We start from the raw sequence: 26,950 nt of genomic DNA, 5'->3' as shown, positions 1-26,950 counted from the left end.
GCCCCCCAGCCGTGTCTCTCACTGCCCTGACCCCGGGGGCGCCACACCAGACAGGCCCCATGTGGCCGTGGGTCCTCCGCCCACCGATACCAGCCTGGTGCCGGAGTGGGGCTCCGGGATGTGCGCGGGCCCAGCGGGGGGAGCTCCCTGACCAGACAGACGGTGGCCCCTGCGCCCGCAGAGGATGGCAGGAGAACCTCAGTGAGGCTGGCTCAAAGCCGTGGCAGAGCCTCACTGACCCGCCCACGGCCCGTGCTGCCGACACCCCTCTCCTGACGTGGGGTGGCCCCCATCCAGCCTCAGGGCCTCGCCCTCCCCCAGGGGTGTCCTCCCGAAGTGGAGCTCAGCTCCATCTTTCCTGTCCTCTTTCTATTCCTGTTTCGTTCCTGGGAACTTTGTCCCTTAAGTGTCACTCACGGATTGTGCAAATAAGTAGGCTGTTGGCAGCGAAGCAGTTGCCACAAGGCCCAGAATCAGAGAAACGGTCAAACTGCGTCAAACCACCTCAAAGGTGGGGCGGGGCTTCCTGAGGACACGACTAACGGGGAGTGAGGAGGGTGGTGGGTCTGGGGGTCCAGGCTGGGGGATGGGCCCCTCCCAAGGGCCTCACTAGCTGTGGGGCATCTGACCCCCCAAATGGCACCCCATACTCTGTTTCCAGCCCGTACTCCTGCCGGCCCTGCGGCCCCACCCCCTCTGCATCCTTGCTGTGTGGCAGACCTGCCTGGTGATGCCTAGCCAGGCACTGACCCCGGCACAACCCAGACCACCAGGGTGCCTGGCCCCTCCTGGCCCTTGGACCCCCACCCCACGCCCCACTGGCCTCCCAAGTCCTCACTCCATGGAAGCCACCAGAAGGCCGGGAACCGTTCCAGCAGAAGTAACAGCGGTTCACGCACCAAAACCAAACTGTTCTCAGGCACCGCAGCAAACAAGCAGGAAGGAAGTGAGCAGAGTCCAGCCAGGCTGTCCCCCCAGCCCTGCCAGCACCCTCTGCCCTCTGCCCAGGTCCCCGTTCGCACCTCTCCAGCTCTGCTCGGTGAAAGCCGCTGCTCGCCTGTGCTTGGTCATCCCCGCGCGTCTCAGGCGCAGACTTGCGGACACCAGACCCTCATGCCCAGCCCCGACTCAGCTTCTCTCATGGCCCCCGAGCTGCCTTGGCAGCCCCGGCTCCACTGAGGTCCCGGTGGGACACGCGGGGCCTGTTTAACCCGGGGCCAGCCCTGCCTGCTGCCACACGTTGGCCCGCGCCTCCGTGGGGTTCCCAGGCCCCCTCCCCCTTCGCTGGTGTCCCCGTCCTCCAAGCCTAGGCTGAGGAACCTCCCAGGCACCCGGCATCCGGTCACCCAGCTGGCTGCATGTCCACAGACACCGAGCACGCTGTGGGCCCACAACTGGCCTTGCCCCCTCACGCCCCAGCTCCTGCAGACTGCCCCGCACCACAGCCCAGCAGCCACTCCCAGTGCGACGGCCTCCTTGCTCCCCTCCCGACCCGGCCTTTGAAGCCGTGGGGACCGGCCTACAGCCCCACCCTTGGGACCACAGCCAGGGGTGCAGCGGGCAGCGTGGGGCTGAGGGCCTTGGGGAGACAGGCTGGCACAGGCAGGTGGGGGGGGCATCTGACCTACCATCCCAAGTGCCCGCCTGAAGCCCACGCTGGTAGAAGTGGGGTGTCCAGGTGGGCTGCCGCCAGCCAGCCTAGTTTCCGCTGGGGGGCCACGAGGCCAGACCTCCAGCCCCACCACGAGTAGCAGGGTTCTTCCTTGGGACAGGTGCCGAGGGCCCAGCCAGGCCCTGACCCCGAGGACAGATACATGTCCCCTCAGGACCCTCCCCCACTCACGTCCCACAGCTGCTGCACCTGGGCTCATGCACAGCGTCTGACCAGCGGGTCCGGCAAGCAGCACCGTCAGACAGATTCGTCTGCTTGGAGCCAGCGGGCCCACCGAGGGGGCGAGGGCTGGGGGTCAGCTGTCCTTCGACTCCCGGCAACCCAGGGCTTCTCCCAGTGCTCCCTCCTGGGAGCAGGGCCGTTCCCAGCAGGCAGCGGGCCTGCGACGAGCTGTCGTTCCACAGTGACCACCCAGCCCACGGCACCACTGTGGGGTGGGGCCAGCCTCTCGGAGCCCTGGTCTCCGCCGTGGTGCCCGCACCCTCGCTGTGTGGTGCCCATCGGGCTCCCAGGCAGGCAGGGTGAGCCAGCGCCCGCAGGGGGAGGCCGGGGCCCCTCTGCACGGCCCTGGGGTGATGCCCACCGGAGCGTCCAAGTGTCGGGGAGCCTGGGGCTGTCCCGGAGCCTCCAGACCCGCAGCGATCTGCAGGCCGTGCAGGACTCCCTGCCAGCCTGTGGGGTGGGGACTGTGGGTCCCGCCCTCACCGGCCACCAGCGGCCAGCCAGCCAGGGCTGGGCCAGAGAGGCCTGCATCCTCAGGGCCTGCTGCCCCCGACCCCCCGCCCCCGTCACTGATGAGGAGCCCGGGGTCCCAGGCCGCCCTGCCCCCGCCCGAGGCCGCAGCGCACACAGCACGGGAAATGGAAGAGTCTGTATTTTGCCTGTCAGTCCCTCCGTCTCTTGGAAAAGCTCAGGCCGGCTCCAGGCCAGGCCTACAGCAGGTCGTAGAAGTAGTCCAGGCCCTGGCCCAGCTCCCAGATGGACAGCCCGACGCCCAGCTCCCTGGCCAGCTCCAGCCGCACCTGCAAGGACTGAGGCAGAGGGAGTGTCGGCCCTGCCCTGACCCCGTGGGCCACCTGCTGACCCCTGCCCACCGCAGCCCAGCTGAGGGCCAGGGTTGCTGGGGGAGGGCTTGTGTCTGCTGCCCCCACGCCCAGCGTCAGGGCCCACACGCACCTTCAGCGTCGGGTAGAAGACGACGTGCCTCCCACCGCGGCTTCTGCAAGACAGCAGAACCCTCAGTCCGCCGGCCCGACTCCCACCCGCCTCTGCTCCTCCCCGCCCCGCCTCCCCCTCCAGCCAAGGCCTCAGGTGCCCCTCCTCGGGCCACGCCGGCCCTCAGGGGCAGAGGCAGAGCTCGAGGCCCGCGTCACCCGGGGCCTCCCCCAGACACTCACTTCTTGTACTCGAAGAAGTGCTCTGCGGCCTGGCTGTCCCACACCATCTGGGGCCGGTGGTCCTTCAGCGTCTGGATGTACCTGGGGGAGGCCGGGCGTGGGTGCGGGGGCCCTCCCATGCCCACCCGAGCACCTGGACGGGGTGGAGGTGGCCTCTGCCATCACGGAAGGGGTGAGGCCACCCGAGGGCAGCAGGACGCGGGGTGTCATCCCCCGATGGTCTGCGGAGTGCCTGCAGCACACCGGGCCAGGTGGGAGGGCCACGCTGTGGCCCAGACACGAAGAGAAGCCGGGAAGCAGGACCATGGGACGGGGTCTGGAACACTCGGGCCGGGGCTGCGGCGGCCGGGTCCTCACTGGGGGTAGGGGGAGGACAGAGACCCCGAGAGGCTGCTGCGATGTGAGCAGAGGCCGTGGCCGTGCTTCAGAGCTCACTGCCGCACCCTGAGCTGGCGGCACTGCGTGCGGGTGGAGCGCGGGCCCCGCGCTGTGGGCGCGGCGCCTGCTGGGCCGGTGGTGCGGGCAGGCGCTCCCGGGGTCGGCCTGGGGTGCTGCAGGAGAAGCAGCAACTTCTCCAGTTGCGGGGGAGGTTCGGGGCCAGCCGCAGGCCTGAGGATGAACGAGAACCGGGGGCAGCCTCGGCACTGCCCTCCCCCGTCCCCCCCCCCGGGGGGACAACAGTCCAGGGCAGTGGTTTCCGGGCCCTTTCAGAGGCCAAGTTGTCCTCGGCCTGCCTCCTTGCTGTGGACACAGCTGCCCCGAGCCCACGGGAGGCCCCGCCTCACTGCCAGGAGCAGGGGTTGGGAACCCCTCCCCGCCCAACAGAGGACACACAGAGGACAGGCCGGTGCCCAAGGTGCCGCATGGCCAGGACAACTGGGGTCTCCAGCTCACCCCGTGTCTTCCTGGCACACAGTCGATGCCCAGACAGGCTGGAGACCTGCAGCCTGGGTCCAGGGAGGGGGCTGCGGTGCTCCAGGCTGCAACTTACACATCGGCAGTGGGTTGGGGCTGGACAGAGCAGTGGGAAATGAAGTGGTGGCCATCCAGGGGACGTCCGGATTTGCTCCCACGGGGCCTGGGCCAGGAACAGCCACGACCCCCATCAACCAGCTCGAATCGTCCAAAATTATTGCGTTATACTTAATTAGCACAACGCTCTTGGGATGCTTGACGCCATCTGCAGCTTTTGATCCAACGTCGGCTACGTGGCTGAGACAACTGTGGGACGTGGGGGGACGGGATGTGTGGGGAAGGGATGTGTGGGGAAGGGCGGGGCATCCCGACCCAGCCTGTCCCTGAGCCCCCGAGTCCCAGGGCAGATGCTGGCGGGCAGGTGGCTCTGGGCCCTCACGTCTGGGGAGCTCTGGCTGTGCACTCCTCCTCCGGGGCCGCCCCTCAAAATCTGCTACCTGCTGGAGGTGGTGAGGCTGCGGGGGCAGCCGAGGCTGGGGTCTCTGTCGGGGTTCAGCCAGACCCCTGAGAGCACCTGGTCCCTCCCCTCTGAAGGCCGAGGCTTGGCGGTGCCAGGGCTGGGGCCACACAGGCCCTCACACTCGCCTGAGTGCAGCCCCGGGAACGCGGAGCAGCAGAGTGGGGTGTGAGCCAGGGTGGGGGCGGAGCGACAGCTGTGCAGGCGGCCCCCAGGCAGGCGGTCCAGGAGGAAGAGCAGGGCCACGGGGGCTGAGGGTCAGGGTGGCAGGGGCCTGCCTGGGAGGAGGAGGAAGCCGGGGCGGGGTGGGGGGCAGGGGGGCGGGGATGAACGGAGGGAAACGGTACAGATGGGCCCTGAGCGTTTCCCTGAACTAAAGCTGACGGCCTCGGCCACGTGCTGGGCGACTGTCTCCATGAAATGTCCGGACGAGACGAGTCCACAGGCAACGCAGATTAGTGCCCCAGGGGTGGGGTGGGGTGGGGTGGGGTGGGGTGGGGGGCTGCTACCAAGCGTTCCGGAATTGGAGGTGGCGGCTGCACGACCCTGAGAACGGACTAAATGCCGCGCAGGTGTGCGCTTTGCAGTGGGCGGTTTACAGTGTGTGACTCATACCGCCCCCACTCAAAAAAGTTCTCGGGCTTTGGAGTGAAGGGTTCAAGGAATGGCAGACAGAATCGTAGACGAAGACACACCCAACGGGTCGGTGGAGGATTCAGGGCACCGAGACGAGGTGCACGTCCCCCGGTTTCCAGGAGAGCGAGCAGAGACCAGCTGAAGAGAGGTGATCAGGCTGTGTGGGTGAGGGGGAAGAAGGGAGATGGGGGACGGAGGAGGAAGGGGGCACCCCGCCCCAGGAGGAAAGCCTAGTGAGGCCTCTGCCTCGGCTGGCGGGGCCTGCGGTGCCCGGTGCTCTCCGCTGTGACCCCACGAGAACTGAAGGGCCTGACCTCATCTGGCTAAGTCTAAGCCACCTGTGTGCCCTGGGTGGAGGCCGCTGGCACTGTGACCCACGGCTGGAGCCTGCCCCGGATGGCACCGCTTCCGAGCCGGCCTGAGGACCTGGGTCGGGCACGCCCCGGGGGGCACCTGACTTGCTGGCCCACCTTCTGGGCGGGTGACCTTCCTGGGCACCGAGAAGGGCGGTCAGCCCTGACCCGGTTTCCCCTGCAGCATGTGGCCAGGACTCCACGGCCCCTGGTGACGGCCTTCCCAGGCTGGGCCGGAAAGGGGCGTGTGGAAGGGGCAGGGCCCCCCCGCTGGAGGCCCACACAGGGGGTCCAGGGGGTGCCGCTGCGGGTGACGAGAGAAGGTGTCCCCCGCCCCCGCCCCTGGGTCCCAGGCCCCCACCTGCAAGCAGCGGGACCGTTCCCAGCTGTGCCTCCGACGCAAGGGCTAGCAGATACCCTGAGCAAAGGCACCGGGAAAGCGGGCGGAGTCAAAGGTGCACGGGGAGACCCCGGCTGGGAAGCAAGAGCAGGATACTCGCAGAGGACCAGGATAGGCTCTGAGATCACACAAGCCAGTGGAGAAGCAAAGGACCTCAGCAAAGAGCGCGGCGCAGGGACGGAGAAGGCCCAGAGCCACGGGAGAGCGCCGCAACAGGCAGCCCTGGGACCAGGCGCCACCAGTCGCCCCTAGGCAGAGCGAGACCCCGGCGCAGGACGGCCACACAGGGAGAGCTTCCCCGAGCCTCTGTGCCCTTGACCTCTGGTGCCCTGGCCCAAGATGAGTCCTCTGAGCAGGGGCAGGAGGTCTGCCAGACATGGCCCACCCTCGGGGACCCATCTGGCCGTGTTCTGCTGGGGCTGGCTCTCCTTGAGGTCCCTGGGAGGAGGGGCAGGAGAGGCCAGGCGGCGTGGGGCTGTGGGTCCCAAAGATGCAGGAGTATGGGTGCCCACTTGGCTTGAGGGCGCTCACGGGGCTAGCCGGGCACCCTGGCCGCCAGGGCAGTGGGAGGGCCTCCCAGAATGGGGGCTTGGCAGCCGTGGGGACCCACGGATCAACACCCAGAACTGCACGTGGGGTGACGTGAGCCTGCAGGCAGGGGAGCCCTGGCCCCTCCTGGGGTGTTTCACAGCCGCCCAGACTCCTCAAAGTTGGGGAGTGACGAGGCCACGCACACAGGAGCCTGGCCGTGGTCACGATGGGGTCTGCGTGTCACCCAGGGAAGGCGAACAGAAGCTGGGGGGTCAATGGAGAACCCAGAATGTGCACAAACAGCCTGCCCTCCGCCCCCTCCCCCCGTGGCAGGCACAGAATGTGGTCCTGGCTGGTGGAGGCCAGAAGACCAACCCCGGCCTGACAGAGCTGGCCTCCCGCCCCTGCCTCGGGGTCCTGGCTCCGTGTGCGCGGGAGCAGATGGTGAGGCCGCTAATCCCCCACTGCCTGAGGGGACCGGGGACACCTGCCACAGAAGGCCAGGGTCTCAGCGTTGGAGAGGCTGAGGCGGGAGGGCAGGTAGTCCTGGGCCAGGCTGGCCTGGGCTTCTGTCAGCGGAAGAGATGGAGAGACTCCGGCGGCCACAAGGCTCACCTGCCCCTCACACCTGGCCTGTCGTCTGCCCAGGGAACAGAGGCCGTTGTAGTGAGCTCCGGGGTGGAGACCGGCTGAGGGGCGCATCCTGGTGAGCTGTGTTTCTGGGGGGGCCGGACCTGGGTAAGCACGCTCACCCGCTGCAGAGGCAGCCCTCCCCTCTCCCACGGAACAGGCATCCATCTGCAGGCGGCCTCGCTAAGCCTGCCCATCTGGTTCCCCAGATCCGAATGATCTGGCCCTGGGAGGGGGAGGGCTGCTGACCAGCCCTGGGAGAGGCCTCTCCCCACGACCCCCAGAGTCCCAAGGCCCTGAGCCCAGGGGTCAACCCCGCCCTGCACGCCGGGGAAGGGCTGGAAGAAATCAGGCTGTGGACAAAGGTCAAGTGCAACCCCGGGGCCAGCTGGGGCCCCCATCCCCTGTCCAAGGCTCACCCAGGGTGCGGGCAGCAGGCGGCAGATGGCCGGCCAGGGCCCTGGGAGGGAGGAGGAAGCGGTGGGGTGGGGGCACTCGGGCCGCGGGAGGGTGAGGCCTCGGTGCAGGCGCCGGGTGTGGGGGGTCCTGTGGGGCCCACCCACCACGGGATGAGGAGCGTCCGGGAGCCACTGCCAGACGCACGGTGCCCCCGGCCTGGTCTCACTGCACCGGCCCGACCTCGGCCCCATCCCGCGGGGCGGCTGAGGCCTGGGGAGGAGAGGGGCTCGGCGACGTCCTGGTTCCCCAGCTCAGGCCGGCAGCAGCCCCACCACCCACACACGGGAGGGACTCCGGGCATCCCCACACCACGGCCCCCCCCCACCAGACGTCGACACGACCCCCGGGGACAGCAGTCAGCCCTTCACGGGCCTGTCGACTCCATCTGGGCCCCCCTCAGCCCCTCCACAGGACAAACTCACCGGGTAGGACCCGAGCGGGAGCCGCTGCCTGACCTCCACGCGCCCCTGAGGTGGGAGCTGCAGCCCTGCCGCCGGGCACTCAGCCTGCTCGGACCCTTGGGAGGCCCTGCTGAGCCGGCACCTGCTAGGTCCAGGTGAGGTGGGTGGCGGCCTGCAGGAGGTCTGGGCAGGGCAGTCCCTGACACACAGCCCAGCCATGCCCCCGGGCCTGGGGGCACCCTCTCCACCGCCCCCGCACAGGCCCACCTCCCTCCTCTGCCTCCAGGCCTGGCCGTCATCAGTGGGGGCACGTCTGGTGGGCGGACCCGCTCAGCTGGGGTGGGGCCCGGATGGGGCGATGCAGCCTTCCGTCCCTGGCTGGGGGCAGTCTGTATGCGTGTGTGTACGTGCGCACCTGTGCTCTCGCTAAACACACATCTTCATAACCAGACTCCCCCCCCCCCCCCGCCCCGCCTCCCAGCCTCTCCTCAGAACCGGCAGGGGCCGCGTGGTGCCTTTGTCGCCGGGCCCCACGAGCTGGGTTAATGGCTGCAACAACTCCACCTCGTAAGTTACTGCTGGGCCCACATTTAGTGAGGAAATTACAGCTCTTCACTCCTCAAGCGGTGTTAGAGATGAACCGTGTCCCCCCAGTTCATATGTTGCGTCCTAACCCCCAAAACCTCAGAATGTGACTATATTTGGAGATGGGGCCTTTAAAGAAATGTTTAATGTAAGATGATTGAGGTACCCTGGGGTAGCCCTAACCCCACAGGACTGTGTGCTTATAAGAACAGGAAGTCAGGAGACAGGCACACACAGAGCAACGACCCCATGAGGACACAGAGAGGAGACGGCCGTCTACAGGCCGAGGAGAGAGGCCTCAGGAGGACCAGCCCTGCCCACACCTGGGTCTGAGACTCCAGCCTCCAGGGCTGGAGACGACGTATTTCTGTGGCTCAAGCCCGGCCGTGGTACCTGTGTGGCGGCCTGAGCAGAGGTGGGTGGCACCCCAAGGCCAACACCTCCTGCCCTGCCCATAGGCCCCGGCCGGCAGAGTTGGGGGCTGGAGAAGTGGGGCGCCGGGTCCCTCTGGCTCTGCCTCACGCAGGCGGCCCTGGCTGCTGACCCCGCCTCTGCAGCGGGAGAAAATGCCCTCCTGCTCCAGCTCCTGAAACCCTAGGGCCTGGTGCTGGGAGCCCGAGCTCCAGACGCAGCTCCGCCCGATGCCCCCCGAGCCGGGGACCCTGTCAGGGACGCTCCCAGGAGCCCCACGTCCGGAAAGGCTGCGGTGGGGAAGGGGCAGCACACAAGGAACAGACAGCAGCCGTGACCGGGAGGACAGATGGGCGGGGCGGATCCGAGGCACAGGCGCCGGGGGCCGAGAGCCCCTCTGCTGCGGGGACATGGGGTAGGCTTGGGCTGCTCCAGGGCAGCGCCTACCGGCCTGGCTCCCGCCATCCACAGGGCTCCCTCAGCAGAGGGGCAGGCCCTAGGGAGGAGGGGCTCCCAGGCCTGCGCTGGAGCCCAGGCCCTAGCACCAGCTGTGCGCAGGGGGCAGGGTCGGGAAGGCACGGCTGACTCCGATGTCCCACCCCTGGAGGGGCCCAATCCGCTCCTCCTTGTCCTGGAGGCCCTGCCTTCAGCACAAAAGGGACCCAGGCAACGGGAGCCCCACCCCACTGGGGGAGCAGGCTGGGAGCAGCCCTCCGGGACCGACGAGTCCAGGCACGGGCCAACCCAGCAGCCTCTGTCCCTCCCCCAGGGCAGACCTGAGGGAGTCACTGTGGACGACGGGCGCGGACAGCCCGGCGGGCAGCTGGCATTCGGCGCCTGACCCCTGCCTGGGCTGACACGCGTGTCCCTGCGGCGAGCGGGCCTGCAAGTGACCCTGCAAACGCTGGGGAGCAGTGGGCACACGCGCTCAGGTCACGGCCTCGGGACCGTCTCTGCTGACGGAACCAGGTCCCTGAGAGAAGAGTACAACTCTTGGTGTCCAGGGGACGTGACAGCACCCAGAGCGAAAGCAGAGGGTCAGGAACCCCAGATGCCCAACACCTAGCCAAGCGAAACTCACAGCGTCCAGCCCGGAGCAGAGGCCCACAGAGAGCTGGCTCGACAGGACGACGGGAAGGGGACAGTGCTGGCTGGACCCCAGACGGGCCCGACGCCAGGCAACCGTCCTCACCCAGTGCTGAGAGGATACGCAGAGGCTAAGCCCCACACACACTGCCTGACGAGAGAGCTACTACGACACGTGGGAAGGAAAAGCCCCGGACGAGACGCGACCAAGAAACGGTCTGTGGGCTTGAAGACAGCAAGGAAAACTGAACAGAAGAAAACAGAGGTCAAAAAAATAAAATGAGTGTCAGCGGATGGGGGGACAAACAGACTGGCCTAACACACGACTACTTATGGGCCTGGAAGAAGAGGAGAGAAAGGGAGGGACAAGAAAAATAGTAGAAAAAATAGACTATAATCTTCCCAAATATGATGAAAAGGATAAATGCATAAATCTAAAAAACTCAACGAAAACCAGGTGGAAAAAATGTAAAGAAGCCTACGTGGAGGCACCTGGTAATCACAGCCCAGTGGTGCTTGGTGGCGATACGTGTGGAGAAACCGGGTGAAGAGTGTCTCGTGGGACAGAATGCACGGGAAGATGGCGAGGCAACACCGTCAAGGTCCTGGAACAAGCTGGCAACCCAGAACCCCACAACCAGCACAAACATCTCCCCAAAACCCAGCAAGATAAAATGGAAGAGGATTCAACACTGGTAGAAATGAACAGCAAGCAACACAAAGGGCGTCCTTCAGGCTGAAGGAGAGGAGGCCGGGGGGCCGCACGCTGCTCGTGCCACATGGGGGCCACACCCCCGCCGACCCAGGGGAAGAGAGGGCACTGCGACAGCACCCTGCAGGCGCCCGGTACGTGGTCAGACCCTGCCAGGCCTCCTCCTCGCCGCACCCCCTCACCTCTGGGAGACGCACACCTCCTGACACGAGGGCGCCGTGGCAGACGGCACAGGAAGCCACCTGGCACGGGGCAGCCGCCGGCTCACCTGGCCCCGATGACGGGCTCGCGGGTGTCCTTGGAGGCTGAGTAGTCCATGCCGTAGAAGTTGAGTCCCAGCAGGATCTTGCTCCGCCACTTGGACTTGGGGTCCAGGACCTGGACGCAGGCTCGCACCCAGGACAGCGGTGCGCTGGGGCCGGCCCTGCAGGGCCAAGGAGAAGTGGGTTCAGCGGCAGGCAGAGGCCTCAGGGTGCCCCAGGTTGGGGTGGGGCCCACACACGGAGTGGGAAGGACGGCAGCAGACAGGCGGGCCCCTGCAGCCAGCCGAAGGCTCAGGTGAAGGCCCGAGATGGACAGAGGCAGCAGCATGACACCCCCGGCCACGGGAGCACCTTCTCCTGGGCAGTGAGGCAGGCCCAGCACCGCAGCCACCATGTGGCGGCCAGGGTCGCATAGGCGTGGATGGACACCCCGGGATGGCATTCCCATGGGGGTGCCCGCTGCCCTGTGTCATGTGACCCCAAAAAGGAGAAGGTCGCCCAATGCAAGGCTGATTGCGGGCTTTGGGAAGAAGAGACCGGGCCCTTCATGTGCCTGGAACCGAGAGCTGACACAGCGTGGCCCTGAGCAGGCTCGTGGGAAGCTGGACCTCGCCTGAGCGTCCAGGCCCCCGGTTGGGGGAGCATCTCTGCGCCAAGCCAGAGCGCACGGGGCCCCGGGGTGCCCCCACTCACTGCTGCGCCGTGGAGTAGTCATAGGTCATGAGGCTGAAGCCATCCAGCACGGGGGCCAGCTGCTCAAGCTCCTTGTGCGTGAACACGCCCAGCTTGTTGGTCCTGCAGTGAGACGGCGTGGTCACCACACCCAGCTCGCACAGCCCCTCCAGCCCCGCCCCAGCTGACACCTGGGCTCAGCAGAGGGCACAGCAAGCCAGCCGTGCGGGCTCCCAGCTCACGCCCCTTCCTCCCCCACGCCAGGAAGACACCTCAGGTCACTTTCCCTGGAGAGTGACCCGGCGCTCGGTTACAGGGGATGGCCCGCAGCTGGGTCCTCACGGGCAGAGCCTGCTGCTGGAGGTCCAGCAGAGACCCGGCTCCCCTCCTGCCCAGTGCACTGGAGATCGCGATCAGCCCAGCTCCGGGAGGGCCCATCCCTACGTGGGCACAGGAGGCCAGCCCCGCTTCATCTCAGCTGCGAGCACGGCGCCATGAGCAGAGCGCCCTCCCTCCCGAGGCCTCAGGCCTGGGGCAGGCGGGAGCCCAGGTGGCCTGTCTGCTGGACACACCTGGTCCACTAGCCCACCCGCTCTGCCTGCAGCAGCCCCTAGGACTGTAGCCTTGTCCCAGGGTGGCAGGGCTCTCTGCTCCCCCCGACAATGTGAGCAGAGAGAGAATCCCTCCTCTCACCCAGCACCTCCAATCCCTGGGCAGGGGCAGGGGCGGCCCACTGCGTGGACCTCAGCCATGGTCACCGGTTCCATGGGGTCCAGGCAGCCCTGAGATACCCCATCTCAAGGCTGCCCACTCCAGCTGAGCAAAGCCTGCCCGGGCCGCCACCTTTGGAGGGAGCAGCCAGGAGGCCAGGCCCAGGCCCCCCTGAGACACGAGGCACCCGTGGGACCTGAGGACCCGCAGCACCAGCCAGCGACCCCGGGACCCCAAAGCCGCCCCCGAGTGGGATAGAGCAAGACTCAGTGACGGGCACCTGCCGTGGTAGGGAGCTCGCAGACACGCCTGGGGAGCAGATGCTTCACCGGGCAGCGACAGCCACGCTCCCTGTGGCCACACTCCAGACCGGGCCCCTAAAGTCAGCTAGAAGACGCCAGGCCCGGCAGACGGCATTTTCCTCCCAGCTCAGCCCCAGAGATGGAGACAAGCCTGTGTGAGGAGGGCCTGGGACCTCGGGGCACCCCAGAAAGAGCGGATGCCATCAGCTCCAGGAAGATGATTCCACAATTCAAAAGCTCACCCGTCCCCAGGCGGACGTTCGCTCAGGAACCCATGGACATCCAGCCCTACCGTTTCTGGATTCAGTGGCTCACAAGGGGAGGCAGGGTCGCGAGCTGAGCAGTGCAGTGGCCCAGCAGGGACTATGCCCCCGTGTCCCATGTCCTGGTCACTGCAGCACCGGGGCCTGCCAGGAGGCATTCCCTGCTCAACTGGGAGAGGGGACCCCACCCCCAGGGGTCCTGGAAGCGCTGGTACCAGGTGTGAAGGGGAGGCCGGCGAGGGACAGGACTAAGGCAGGCAGAGGGGCAGGGGGCAACGAACTCCGGGGGGGGGGGGCGGGCACCAGGAGGCCTGCTACCCTGCCGGCCTCGCTCACCCCGTAAAAAGAAACGCTTCTGCTCAAAGCCGCTCAGCACAGCAAACAGCCTCACTTTCACTGGCCGATTATTTCTTAGACACACTCTCAACACGGCCACGGGGGTCAGGGAGGGTGGAGTTTTCCAAGCCCCTTCTCCCAGTCACACTCTGTTCCAAGAAGTCCGCTGCTCTGGGAGGAGGCTGGTGCAGGCTCCCATCCCGCATGACTCCCTGAGCCGCCGCCTTTGCTGGTTTCAGCTGCAGCCCCGTCAGAGGCAGGCTCTACTCTGTGTGGCCTGCGCCCACCACGCCAGGGGCCGCCGCTCCTGCCGACATCAAGCGCGCGGCCCAAAGGGCTGCAGGGGCCGCCCTGGCCCACCAGCCCCTCTGCTTCCCAAGGCTCTGACCACCTCATGGCCTCTGGCCACGCCTCATGTCCGGGCGCCCCGGGCTGCCACGTGCTTCTCACTGAGTCACCGCCCGTCTGACTGCAGGCACCCCTCCCATCCAGAAGGCCGGGCTGCCGTGCGGGATCCTTCACCCCGAGACCCTGGAGCTGCCAGAGGCGGGGCTGGGGCAGCACCCGCGTCTCCTCGGGCGTTGCAGGATGAGAGGTGGCCCTGGTGGACGTCGTGTGGCCTGGCCTCCCCTCTCCACATGGCCACGGACAAAGGACACGGTGTGGCCTCTAGGCCAGGGCTCCCCAACCCCCGGTCCTCGGACGGCTACTGGTCCGCGGCCTGTCCGGAACGGGCCGCACAGCAGGAGGCGAGCGCTGGGCCAGCGAGCGGAGCTTCACGTGCGGCTCCCCGTCGCTCCCATGACCGCCTGAGCCACCCCCCGCCCCCCGCCCCCCGCCCCCTGCCCGTGCAAAAACTGTCCTCCACGAAACCGGTCCCTGGTGCCAAGAAGGTTGGGGACCGCTGCTCTAGACGGTTTCCCCCCAGACACGAGGCGGCTCGCCCGGACGGGGGGCCCTACAGCCCTGCTCCGGGGAGAAAGCGCAGGGTCTGTCAGCCCCCTCCCCGGCCTGCCTCTAGGGCCTCGACCCTCCCCAAGACCCCCAGCCCCCTGCCCCTCCTGCTTCACCCACACGGTGGACGCCTCCCCTGTCCATCGCCCTAACCGGCGCCATCTCAGGGCTTGGCCCCCTCACTGGAGCGGCATGGGCCGGGCATCAGGGCCACAGGCGCACATCAACCCCTCGCTGCCCCCGACCTGCTGGAGATCCCTCCTTATGCAGTGCTGAGTGCCCCGCCCCAGAGAATCCCATACTAGCTCCCCAATGCTTAAACCCACGGCTCTACCCTCTGTCCCCTCTCCCCGACGGGCATCCCCCCCAACACCACGAAGCCACCCCCACTATCCACCCTCGAGGCCGAAACGCTGCCTGTTGAGCGGGACACCCCAGTCCTGCCCCGGCCAGCCTGCTCCAGGCCGATCACCCTCAGGACCAGTGCAGGCTCCGTGCATGGTCACTGGCCCTGCCACCAGCCACACTGCCTGACCTTGTCTGGTCCCCAGACACCGCCTGCAGGGCCTCGCGCACAGTGGCCCAGGTGGGCACCCAGCCAGGCACGTGCAGAAGGCGGGCCTGCTGTCGGCCCCCACCGCTGCTCCCCGCGGGCCGTCTCCCAGGCCCCAGGCCCCACGGCCTGCTCACTCCCTGCAGCACCTCCTGTGCTGCCCCTCCACGGCTGCTCTGCTTGGCAGCACGGGGGCCTCCAAAACACGAGCCCCCCGGCCCCCAGCTGCCCTGCAGGATCGGAGCAGAACCACCGGCCCGCAGGCCCAGGCCCGGCCCCACCCGTCTGAGCGCGGCCCCCAGCCCTCCAGCCTAGACCGCCAGCGTCTGCGCCTGCCCACTGCCCCGCCGAGCCCACGCTCTGGTTGCAGGCCACCCCTGGTCCCCGGGGGATGTCAACGGGGGTCGGCCTCCGTGCAGAGGAACCCCACCCAGAGAAGGACCCCCACCCATCCCCTTCCTGACTGTGGGGAGGTGGCCTGCCCGAAACCACGGGAAACCACGGGGGTGGCTGCAGCACCCGTCAAGGTGGGCACCTGCCCGTGAGGATGTGAGCTCACCGCAGGGCAGGTCCTGGGAAGGAAGCCAGCCCTCCATGCCTGAGGCCAGTCCTTTCCCGAGGATTCCGGGAGTGCTGGATTCTCAGAAGACACAGCCTGAGAAGCCGGGGCGAGAACTAACTCAGAGCCCCCTCCGGAGCAAGGACGGCCCAGGGCTCTGATTAAACCAGCTGACTGGTGCTGGAACGTCGATGCGGGCCGAGCCGTGACCTCGGGAGCAGGGCTCAAGGTCAGGATGGCCACTGTGCCAGCAGCCCCTGGAGGGAGGCCCCAGACCAAGGCACACAACAGCAGAGGCACGCCAGCCCCGGCGCCACACACATAGCCCCTCCTGGGGCTGCTGTTCCCGTGGGGGGCAGCGCAGCCTTTGTGAGGCGACTGATGCTGCAGAAAACCCCAGACTGTTTACGGCTCCCTGGCTCCTCTGCTGGGGCTGCTGTCCAGAAGCATGGCAGAACAAAAGTCAACGATGAGACAAACTCCGAAGCCGCCAGAGCCTCTGGAGAGAGCAGGGCTTGCTCGCCAGCCACGGGGGTGCAGCCCAGGCCTGTGCACCCCCAAACACACCCCTGGCTGCCAGCAGGGGTAGGCCAGACTGGGCCACAGCTCAGCAGCAGTGCCCAGGACCCATGCCTCCAGCCCTGGCCACGGTCTCCTCCCGCCGGTCACCTCCTCGGCTGCCAGGTGGACGGCACTTCCTCTCCTGGTCTCCGCAGGGTGAGAGAGCGGCCCTGGCTCACACCATCTACTTCCTGCCTAGGGGACAGGAGCTCAGGCCGGATGCCTGGGCAGAGAGGGTGCCAGCCGGAAAGCTGCTCCCCACCCTGCCCCGAGCCCTCCTGCCCTTCCAGGCCAAGCCCAGAGACCAGCCCCTCCACGGGCGTCCGGCCCAGTCACCCCCCTCAACACACACACACACACACACACACACACACTCTCCAGCACGTGGGCTGGGAGTCTGCTCTCCGCACCGTCAGAAGCTGCGAGGCCCGAGGCTCTGGGGAGTGGAGGGGTGTCAGCAGGGAAGGGCTGCAAGCAGGGCCCCCGGGTCCCACCCCCGACCAGGCAACCGACCTCTCCCCAGCCGAGCCTGAAGGGCTGCCCCAGCTTCCGAGGAGCTTGTCTCTACCGACGGCCCCCGACCACAAAGGGCAACCGGGGCTCCACCGGCCACAGCATCCCACCCCGAACCATCACAGAAACCAGGAGACCCCGGAAACGGGTGCCCCCATCTGCAGCCGAGCCCACAGGCTCTCTGAGTGTCCGCCACCCCCGGCTCTTCCAGAACGGGGCCCCCCATCCTAGGAAGACTGTTGGCCCCTGCTGCCTCCGGCCTATCACACGCGTGTGTTGCACACAGGAGCACACACGAGGCTGAGGGCCCTGGAAAGGTGGGGAGAAAAGTCGGGGGGGAGGCTGAGGCCCCTGGGCTTGGGTGGGACCACAGCCCAGGCCTCCGGTGATGCGTGGGGGGTCCGGGGGCGTGAGCACCAAGCAAAGGGCGGGCAGCCAACCTGGGAGCGGCAGGGGCCTGCTGTGGTGGCCGCGGCCTTGGCCTCGGCGCGCCCGCAGCCTCCTCTGTGTGGGGCTATCGGCCTGTGAGCGTCAGGGTCGCCAGAGAGCTCGGGTCCAGAGCTGCCCACCTGCTCCTGTGAACCGGCCCGCGCTGCAGAGCGAGCCGACAGCCCGGGGCGACGAGACGCACGGACAGCGGTCCTTCCGAAGCAGTGCACTGAGGGCCCAGGCTGCCCCGGGAGCCAGCGGGGACCAGGCAGAGCGCAGGCAGCACCCCGGGCCTCGGTGCGCCATCGACCCGCCACTTGGCTCCGGGCCTGCCCTCGGTCCTCACTTTGTGATCCGGCCTCCTCTGCGCCCAGCACAGGCTGGACGTGGGAGTCAGGCCACCTGACTTGGCACCCGGGCCCCGCACCTCCCTGTCCCGGGGGTTCTGGGAGAGCTGCCTCACCGGGCTCTGTGTCCCGGTGTGTGCAGGGCTGGGGGTGGCTGTGAGAGGGGGCTGGGCCGGCCGCCGCCCCGGGGTGGGAGGTCAGGGCCCCCTCGTCACAAGGCCTCATCAGTGGAGCCGCCCCCAAGTCCTCATCTCAAGGCAGGACACGAGCAGCTGGGCTAAGCTGTGGGAGCCCTGACCTCCTGGGGCCTAAAGCAACACAGGCCCTGCACCGTGGTGCCCGGGGCCTCGCCGGGGACCAGCGGGAGCGGGAAGCGAGTCTAAACAACACGGTTTCAAGTGCTCAGGTGTAAGGACGCAGCCTTGACCCGTTGACCCATGAGGGCATGCTGAGGCCACCGAGGTGTCCGAGTGTGCCGATGGGGAGCCCCGTCCACACACGCGGTGGCCAGTATGTACCTGGACGGGGCTGGACACTGACCAGGAAGGGCCTCCCCTGGCCAAGCAAGCACGCACTTACCCAGGGGCGACAGCGGGCGGGATGACCAAGAAGGCAAGCAGCCGGGCCTGGTGCAGTGCCTCGGCCATGTGGGTGAGCAGGTGAATGAGGCCCCTGCAAAGAAACAGAGGACAGGTCAGGAGCAGCTGGGCCAAGACCCGCTGCGGGCAGATGCCCCTCACAGCCACGTTCTGCCTTGGAGGTACGGGCTCCAGGGTGGATGCACCAGGGGGGCCTGGCAGACACCGCGGGGATCACCCTCCACCTAAACTGCCTGCCCAGCTCCCATCCTTCCTCACACTCAAGCCCCCTCCCTCCCCACAAGAGCAGGGTGGAGAGCAGAGGGGGGTCGGTGTGGTGCCCCATCACCTCTGGACCCTCCCAGACACATAACCGGGCAGGGAGTGAGGAAGGACCCACGTGGACCTGGCCTGCTGGCCTGCTGGTGGCCAGGTCAGCCTGGGCCACGAAACGCCTCAGGCCATGCTGAGGGCCCTGCTGCACCCGGGAGGTGCCTTGAGATGAGGACACTGGGGTGGCTCCACTGATAAGGCCTTGTGCCCAGGGGGCCCTGACCTCCCACCTAGGGCGGCGGCCGGCCCAGCCCCCTTGCACAGCCACCCCCGGCCCTGCAGACACCGGGACACAGAGCTCTGTGGGCCTCAGCCCCAGGGGGGAATAAGAAGGGGGCACTGGCGTGTACTCGGCCGGGAGTGCCTGGACGTGGGGGAGGAGCGTCTCTGTGGGCAGCGGGCCACCAGGCAGGGGGCAGAGGGGACAGCAGCGTCACGGGGTCGCCTGGACCCTAGGCGTGTGGGATGTGGCAGTATCTCAGGGCTGGCGGGCAGCACGTCTGGCGGGACAGTGGAGCACTCGTCAGGACACCCCGGTCCCGGAGGCCATCGTCACTGTGCCTGGGAGGCTGTGGGCCCAGTGACCGACCTGGGTCCTTCGCTGCAGCCCCTCAGGAGCCACCTCCGTCTGGAGAACGGGCAGCAAGTGACCCCCTCACTACCAAATGCAGGGAGGTCAGAGGAGCTGTCCCGGCCCCCAGCCCCAGAGCAAGTCTGCAAAGAGCAAGGGGGGTGGGGCACGCATAGCTGCCGGTCATCCTGCCAAGGCTGCCATGGGGTCTGGTGTGCACTGACCACTGGACTGCGGCCGCCTCTCAGAGCCTCCCAGGTGGCCCCCGCTCAGCGGGAGCGATCCCGGGCCAAGGTCACTCCGCTCTGGCTGTGACTGTAGGTGGTCAGGGGCGCCCTCGGGGGAGCACACAGGCTGGAGGAGGCCAGCACCTCCCTGAGGCCAGAAGCTGTCAGCACCTGTCACTGTTGGGTGCCTTCCTGGCTTTTGGGACCACCCAGGGGACTGCCTCTCTGTGAGAAGGGGGAGGTGGTCTCATGGCCCGGGGGAAGCACCTGCTCGGCGGGGACTGGGGGCGGTCTGCTGGGACGGAGTCCCTGGGGTTTCCCCTCGGTTGCCCGCCCGCCCGCCCGCTTGCCGGGTGTGAACGCAGGAGGCAAGCCTCTCGCCAGCACCAGGCAGCCCCCGCACGCTCCTCCCCGGGAGGCTTTCACGGGAGGGCCTGGGGGACCCGCAGCCCAGGGTAGCACGTGGACAAAGTGCCATTGCCTCGCATCACACCAAACAGGCCTTTCCAGGGTGACCTGGCGCTTTGGGTAGGAAACAGAAGCCTAAAGAGGGTGACAGGTGGGCACAGGAGCATGGACGTCCCTGTCATGCCCGCCATGGCCAGGCCTGTCCTGGGAAGCAGCTCCCAGGCAGCAGTGTCCAAAGCCATCTACCAGGCTGGCCAGCCTCCGCCCTCCTCCGCCCCCGCCCCCGCCCCCGCCAGGAGCCCCCGGGGTACGGAGGCACTGCCGGCTGCTCCGGCACCTCCTTGCCCAGCTGCACCCACGCCTCAGAAGGTGCCATGCGGTCTCCTCAGCAGGGCCACCGCCCAGCAAGCAGAGGCAGAGCCGAGGAGGCGGGGGGATTGTCTCTCGGCCAAAAGCCAGGGCCCCCAACGTGCACGTGCCACGTCAGCTCCCGACAGACATGGCTATCCCCCATGCTCTCCGCCTGGCTGTCTCCACCCACCCTCCTCCTGAGCTCCCGCCTTGGGGCTCTCCCGGGGCAGAAGTGCACAGAGAGGGAGCCTTTCAGAAGCACCCCCCAGGGCGAAGGTCTGAGCACCGAGAAGCAGGCACCGTGGCTGGGGGCCTGGGCCCAGGCCACCCCCGTTCCCAAGGGCAATAGCGGCGTCTCCCCACCCCCATCCAGGCAGAGAGCCCCCGGCACGCCTGGCTCCAGGCGCAGCTTCCTCTGGGCCTCGGGCAGGAGGCCTGTCCCCCCGCACAGACCCCTCGACAATGCGCCTCCCCCTGCACTGAGAGGCAGGAGACCCCACGGACGCTGTCTTCGAGCAGGCAGAGCGCCGCCTGCAGCTGCAGGAGGGTAGAAGAGGAGCCCTGCCCAGGGCTCCCCCCGGGGGCTGGCGCACGTGGAGGAGTGGGGGCTCAGGTGCAGGAAAGGGAGCGCACAGCCAGTTCCGGAACCGGCTGCAGCCTGTCCTGCACCCAGCACGCAGGCCGCCCCGGGCGGAACTCAGTCTCTCCGCCGCCTCCCGTGGGGCTGACCCCATGGCCCTGACAGAACCAGGGGCAGCCGCTCCTGCAGGGGACCTGCCCCCCTCCTGCCCTGCCGGGTCACTCTGGCCGTGAGCCTCATGCGCAGGGTGGCTACTGCTTCGAGGGGACCATGCGGCACCCTCCCAGGCCGGCTGATGCAGAGCCTGTGGGACTGGGCGGCAGATTCCTTTCCCAGAGGACTCCGTGGCCACCTGTTCCAAGGGCCCCTGGCCCTGCACGGCCGCCTCTTCTCAAAGTCCCCTGGAGGCTCCACCCGGCCAACCACGTGGGCGTCTCAGCTGGCCACCTGCCCGCAGCTGCTCCCAGGCCTCTTGGAGCCACTGTCCGACTTTCTCGGGGTGCCATCCCCACCCCCAGGGGCAGACTGTGGGAAGCAGGCCCTCCTCCCACACGAGGTCCCCCCACATCCTTCCTCCAGCCTCCTCTTCCTGACACCTGGGGGCCCGCACGCCGCCCACAGCCCACTCACGCGTGCTTCTGGATCAGCAGCTGGTTCCAGACCTCCACCACCAGGCCGTCAAAGTGCTGGCTCTGCGAGGAACGGGAGCTGGTGAGGAGGGTCCCAGGAGGAAGGGGCGGGAGGGAGGCGCAGGGCCAGCCCCGCTTCCTCCCACCCAACCAGGCCTCAGCCCGAGGGCCAGGTGGCAGGCCTGGAAGCCCCTCTCTGAAGGAGGCGGCGTGGGGGGTCCCCAAAGAAGCCAGGAGCAGAGGGGCTGGGGCTCTCGTGTGCCCCGTCCACTGGTGTGCCTCCCCCAAACCTGACCCCAGGGTCCTGAAGAGCTCTCCCCTCCCTGCAGCCCAGCACCAGCTACCAGGATGGGTTCCCTCCCAGGAGGGTAGCCGGCAGCTGGGCATTGCCCGAGGGAAGCCCCTGCCCCCGAGACGCGTGGTGGCCAGAAGGAGCCCAGGGCAGCCGGTGGTGGCTGCGCAGGCACCGCGAGTCACCTTGGCCACCTGGACGACGGTCCTGCTGAGCTCCTCGATCTCGTCCTCGCTGTCCAGGACGTTCTGGAAGTCCTCGTACGTCCAGTCCTCGAACCGGAGCCGAGGCACTGGGGACAGACCCGCAGACTGTGACCCCCTGTGCCGGCCCTGCCCACAGGCTGGCCCTTGGCCTCCAGAGCAGGGTGACCACAGCCAAGCACCCAGTGCGGTCATCCCAGTGCAAGGTGGCTGGGCGAGGGAGGGGCACCAGGGGGCACTGGGGAAGGACGGAGATGCGCACCCTCTCCTCCCGACACACCAGGCCTCCGAGTGCCCAGATGCTGGCTCGTCCGGCTCCTCGCTGCCCACCTCTGGCTGGACCATCCTCCACCAGCTCCCTGTTGATCCAACTGCAGGTCCCCTCCTGGCCCCTGCCCCCCCAGCTTCTCCTGCGCAGCTGTTACGCGCCCCTAGAGCCCCAAGCCTCCCTCCCCAAACCCCACTGCACTTTGCAACGGGTCCCTCCCTCGCCAGCCATGAGCGCCAGGACGGGCAGGGCAGGGTGAGCATCGCCCTTGGGCGCAGCCCCCAGGGGCCCTCGATAAACACTCGTGGGTGAATGAAGCGATGGGAGGGCAAGACCACAGGTGGAGGCGGGCTGGCCTTGGTGGGCTGAGCTGGGTGGGCGGGAGGGCCACAGGGCTCTGGCTGGACTGAGGGCCATGAATGCCGGGCTGGGGCGGCCTCATTTCTGAGCCGTTGGGAGAGTGACCGACGTGCTAGGCAGCATAGCCTGGGTTACCAGACAGGCTTGGAGGCTCTGGGGCCACTCACCCACCCACAGGGAGCTCCAGGACCTCCACCCGTGGTGTATGGCCTAAGGGCCCACAACCCTGACCCCGCAGGCCCACTGGACTCACCCACACGTAGGCCCTTGGCCTGCTTCCTGACTGCCCGCATCCACCCTGTGGGACGTGGAGAAGCCAGTCAACGTGGGGACACAGCCCCCTGCCCACGTGAAGACTTGACCTACCCGCAAGGAGGAGAACAAACGGAGCGGGCAGGGGAGAGTCTGTGGGCCCTGCACTGCCCCTCCTCCCCCTGCAGGACAGCCAGGGCCAGGGGCAAGTGGCTGCTCCAGGGGCGACGACTCCGAGGCGCCTGGGACCATCTCTCAGAGCTGAGGGGCATCCAGAGGCCAGGCACTGATGCTGCCTGGCCGTGTCCTCCAACACACTGTCCTCCCAGCTCGGGGAACCCCACCACTAACTAACACCTCCTCTCTCTGAACCCGAAAGGGAGAACATCTGTGCAAACGAAGGTGCAAAACACGGCTGTCAGGACAGCCAGGCCTCGCCCCTTCCTGGACACTGTCTTGGACGCCTCCTCCCTGGACACTGCGTACAAACCCCCAAGGGCAACAGGGACGCGGGTTGATGCCAGGTAGTCATCACGCTCGCACACACTCACACCCTCCCAGACCCCTGGGGCGAGCGCAGATGAGCAGCGGGGTGAGCACCTTGGTCCACGTCGTCAAGGCCCGTGACCTCAAACATCTCGCGGCCGTGCCTCTTCAGCTGCAGCCACACGGGCGCGATGTGGGTGAACTTGCCCCCGAAGATCTTGGCGACATCGTAGCCGTGTCTGTTCCACTGGCAGAGAACGGAGAATGGGTGAGCCTGCTTGCAGCTGGGGCAGAGGGCCTGAGAGCCACCTTGGGACTGGGGCACTGCAAGGCTGCCCGCGCCACGGGAACAGGACGCTTGGCGCGATCCCGGCCGCTTCTCTGGGAGGCATGGCTCCCGCCACACCCCCATGGCGGCGGCATCCAGGGGAGGTGAGAACACAGACAGACCCGAGCAGCCACCTTGCCCTTGGGACCTCCCTGCCCACCCCAGGGCCCGGCTTACTGGCGTGACGTAGCCCAGGATGTCCCCAGCAAAGTGCCTTTTGTGGGCCTTCGCTGAGCAGTAGCTGCGATGCTCGAGAACCACATCCTCGGCTCTGAGGTCTGTCACCACCAGACCCCGCTCGTGGACGGGCTTGCCTGAAAACTGAGTCTGAAACAGAAGGAGCAGGGAGGAAGCTGTGAGGGTTCGTCCCCAGGCAGAACCCCAGGGACAGCAGTGGTCCTCTTGTTCAGCAGGGGTGTGTCCCAGGATCAACACGGAGCTGCTGACCAGGAGACCGCAGGGAAAGGCCTGCCTTGAGGAGCTGACAGTCCCCGAAGACTCACTCTGCCCCCCCAGGGCTGCCCCAGAAAAAAGGCACAAAGACACAGCCAAACCCGGCGTGGCTCTTGTCTGATTTGCTCAGTGAAGCAGGGAAGAGAGCAGGGGTCGAAAGAAACAGAAAGCAGGGTGAGGGCGGAAACGTGGCACGTCACGGAAGGCCAGCCCAGTGGGGGCAGGCGCATCCTTGGGCCCCAGCACCAGAAGCTGCTCCCGCCGAGGCCAGCCAGCCAGCCAGAGCCCTGGGGCGGCACAGCGCAGGCTGCCCAGAGGCCAAGCTCTCGGCTCACAGCCCCAGCGGGCAAGGAGGCGCGATGGCTCAGCCCTTCGGCCCGTCTCCAGACTGCCCCTACCTTCTCCAGCAGCGTCTTCGAGGCAGCCTTTTTGGCATCTGACTTTGACAGGGTGGCGTGAACAGAGCCGCAGGCCAGGGCAAGCCAGAGCGTGCCGAGGAGCACCTGCATGGTGGGCGTGTCACAGCAGGGTCCAACCTCGGGGGCCAGGGGGCTGCAGAGAAAGCAGAGCCCGTGGAGACCCCCAGCAGGCAGGGTGTCCCCTCCGCCTACTGCAGCAATGTTCCTAACAGTGCCTGAGGCCTCCCAGCACTAAGCTGGGCACTGAGCCAGCCCCAATGGCCAGAGTCCAGCTGTCAGCACCGCTGGGCCCTGGCACCCCTCAGACACCAGGAAGGGCCTTCCTTGCTGCAGGCCGGTGAGCCCTGCCCCACTGCCTCAGGGCCGCCATAACCACAGCCCGCCAGCTAGGAAAAGATTGGCTCTCCACCCCCCTCAAACCCAAAAATATTCTGGCTACGAGCTACTGGCTTAAGTGCAAAATAACAGAGCCATGGAAAGGACTAGAAGAAAACATGGGTGCCTGTGTATGTAAACTCAAGGACGGGGGCTGGAGTGGGGAGGCTTTTCCACCTCAGTCAGCAAGAGTAAAGGTTATGATAGGAAACATCAATAGAGTGTACTACGTAAAAATGCCAAGCTTTCACTTAGAAAACAAAAAGCAAATTTATTTATTTGCTTTTTTAAAAAATATTTATTTATTTAGGCTGTGCAGGGTCTTAGTTGCGGCACGCGGGATCTTCGTCGTGGCATGTGGGACCTTTTAGTTGCAGCATGCGGACTTCTTAGTTGAGGCATATGGGATCTAGTTCCCTGACCAGCTATCGAACCCGGGCCACGGCACAGGGAGCACGGAGTCTTACCCACTGGACCACCGGGGAAGTCCCAACAAAAAGCAAACTTAAAGAAATAATACGCAAAACAAAAAAATACTTGGACCATACTTGACAATGAATTTCTACTCCTTATCTACATATAACATGCAAAGAACTCTTACAAACTGAAAATAAAAGACACTCCAATAAAAAATGCCCCACTATAAAATACAGAAAGAACGGGAAAAGGTGTAACACACAGAGACACCCCATAAAACAGACCCCCCCATAACACACAGACCCCAGCCCCACACCCAAGCCACAGAAACAGCACTGCAGCATCACCAGCAACCAAAGGAACTGATGCTGAGATAAGACAGCGACCTGTGCGTTTTGGTCCCCACCCCCCTCACCGGCCCCCAGGCACTGGCAAAGACTAAGAGAATGATGCAACCTGAGAACCTGGGGCAGCTTCACTCTCAGAGCTGTTCCTGAGAATTCAAGTTGATCAGACCTTTTCAGGTGACAACCTGGTCACAAATATTATACTTTCCAACATGTGTTTCTTTTTTTTCAAAAATCCCACTTTGGGGGACATCCCGCCTATGTCGAAAACGCTCGAAGATGCTCACTGCAGCGCTGTTTAATACCCTGCACTCCCAGATGCCAGAATACAGAGGGCACCGCGGTGCTCATGACCCCCTAGTACAACCAGCACAAAGTGCACACGCACAGCAGGGTCCTGTTTACTTATTTATTATAAATTTATTTATTTATTTATTTATTTACGGCTGCGTTGGGTCTTTGCTGCTGTGCGCGAGTTTCTCTAGTTGCGGCGACTGGGGGCTGCTCTTTGTTGCAGTGCGCAGGCTTCTCATTGAGGTGGCTTCTCTTGTTGCGGAGCACGGGCTCTAGGCGCACGGGCTTCAGTAGTTGTGGCATGCAGGCTCAGTAGTTGTGGCTCGTGGGCTTCAGTAGTTGTGGCACGCGGGCTCAGGAGCTGTGGTGCACGGGCCCAGCTGCTCCGCAGCATGTGGGATCTTCCCGGACCAGGGCTCGAACCCGTGTCCCCTGCGTTGGCAGGCGGATTCTTAACCACTGCGCCACCAGGGAAGCCCTCCACTTCATTCTTAAGATACTGGTTTTAATCCATCAAACCTGTCTCTGCTCAGTGACACGCAATTTGAGAAATGCTGACCACCATGCCCTGAGCGCCCATCACCAACACCTGGTAGGGCCCCGAGCCGACTGTCCCGTGAACAGAATGCTGCCGTCCCCACAGCGCGGGTAAGGTCCGTCACAGATTCTCGCCTGTGAGCACAAACTTTGGAGCTAGCTGTGTTCCTGCGGGGAGGGCCGAGTGCACTTGGAACTGAAGGCGGCCTAAGAGCAGGAAGACCCCAGCCCCGGCGGACGTTAACCTCGGGTTCTGTCCACACTGCGGGCCACCGTCTTGTTCCCTCAGCGGAGGAAGCCCGAGGCAGCCTGCCATGCGCAGGAGGAGCGGAGGACACTAGCTCGACGGGGTTCGGTTCTCCGCCCGCCCGCCCGCCCGCCAGCCAGCCCACCGCCCCCTGGCCTCCGGGCTCAGGCCTAGGCGGCACACTCCAGCGGGCAAAGGCCGCAGCTTCCAAGGGCCGGGGTCCGAGGTCAAGAAGGAGCCAGCCCGGCGCGGCCCATCGCGCCCCGGGTCCCGGCCCCACGCCGGCCACGCCATGTGCTGCCGCTCGCGCCCGCAAGCTCCCGCCCCGCGTCCTTCGTCCACACCCGCTCTTACACTCACTCACTCACACCCGCTCTCACATCCCCTCTCGTCCACACCCGCTGTCACACCCACTCACACACCGCCTCTCGTCCACACCTGCCCTCGCACCCAGTCTCGCCCACACCTACTGTCACACCCCTTTCTCGTCCACACTCGCTGTCACACCCCCTCTCACACTCCCTCACACACACCCGCTCACACACTCCCTCTCGTCCACACCGCTGTCACACTCCTTCTCCCTCGTGCCGCGCCTCCTGCTTTCACACGCACCCCCCGCGCGCTCACTCCGCGGAGGGGAACGGAGGCCGTAGGAGGCGGGGAAGCAGACGCCGGAACGCGGGACGCGGACGCCACCCTGGCCAGCCGCCGCCGCGCCGCTCACCTTCATGTCCCGGAGACCGGCCTGACCACTTTCTAACGTTGCCGGAAGACGCTCGCGAACGCCGTCGGAAGTCCCGCCTCAGGAAGCCCGCACGCCGCCGCCG

The 26,950-nt window shown here is 66.5% G+C and overlaps 1 protein-coding gene across 3 annotated transcripts; it reads right to left on the bottom strand.

Annotated features, from left to right (window-relative positions):
- Positions 1-2,528: 2,528 nt before the first annotated feature.
- CHID1 (chitinase domain containing 1) lies at positions 2,529-26,950 on the bottom strand. 3 transcript variants are annotated; one of them, XM_061202296.1, is made up of 15 exons: positions 26,848-26,950; positions 23,886-24,039; positions 23,212-23,361; positions 22,821-22,953; positions 22,222-22,266; positions 21,323-21,429; positions 20,847-20,908; positions 17,748-17,840; positions 11,662-11,763; positions 10,974-11,129; positions 4,061-4,290; positions 3,513-3,678; positions 3,070-3,150; positions 2,849-2,891; positions 2,529-2,703 (listed from the first exon to the last, which is right to left on the bottom strand). In XM_061202296.1, exons 2-15 carry the CDS (start codon positions 23,994-23,996, stop codon positions 2,605-2,607), a joined length of 1,578 nt encoding a protein of 525 aa, XP_061058279.1. In that variant the 5' UTR covers positions 23,997-24,039; positions 26,848-26,950; the 3' UTR covers positions 2,529-2,604. The 3 variants fall into 3 exon arrangements, 2 of the variants coding, with proteins under 2 accessions (XP_061058279.1, XP_061058281.1); XM_061202298.1 differs by lacking the exons at positions 3,513-3,678; positions 4,061-4,290 and having other exon boundaries at positions 26,848-26,949; XR_009702267.1 differs by lacking the exons at positions 2,529-2,703; positions 3,513-3,678.

Source organism: Eubalaena glacialis, chromosome 10, assembly GCF_028564815.1.
Source record: "Eubalaena glacialis isolate mEubGla1 chromosome 10, mEubGla1.1.hap2.+ XY, whole genome shotgun sequence".
Taxonomy (NCBI): Eukaryota; Metazoa; Chordata; class Mammalia; order Artiodactyla; family Balaenidae; genus Eubalaena; species Eubalaena glacialis.
Note: the sequence above shows the minus strand (reverse complement) of the source record. Positions and strands in the feature narration are given on the sequence as shown.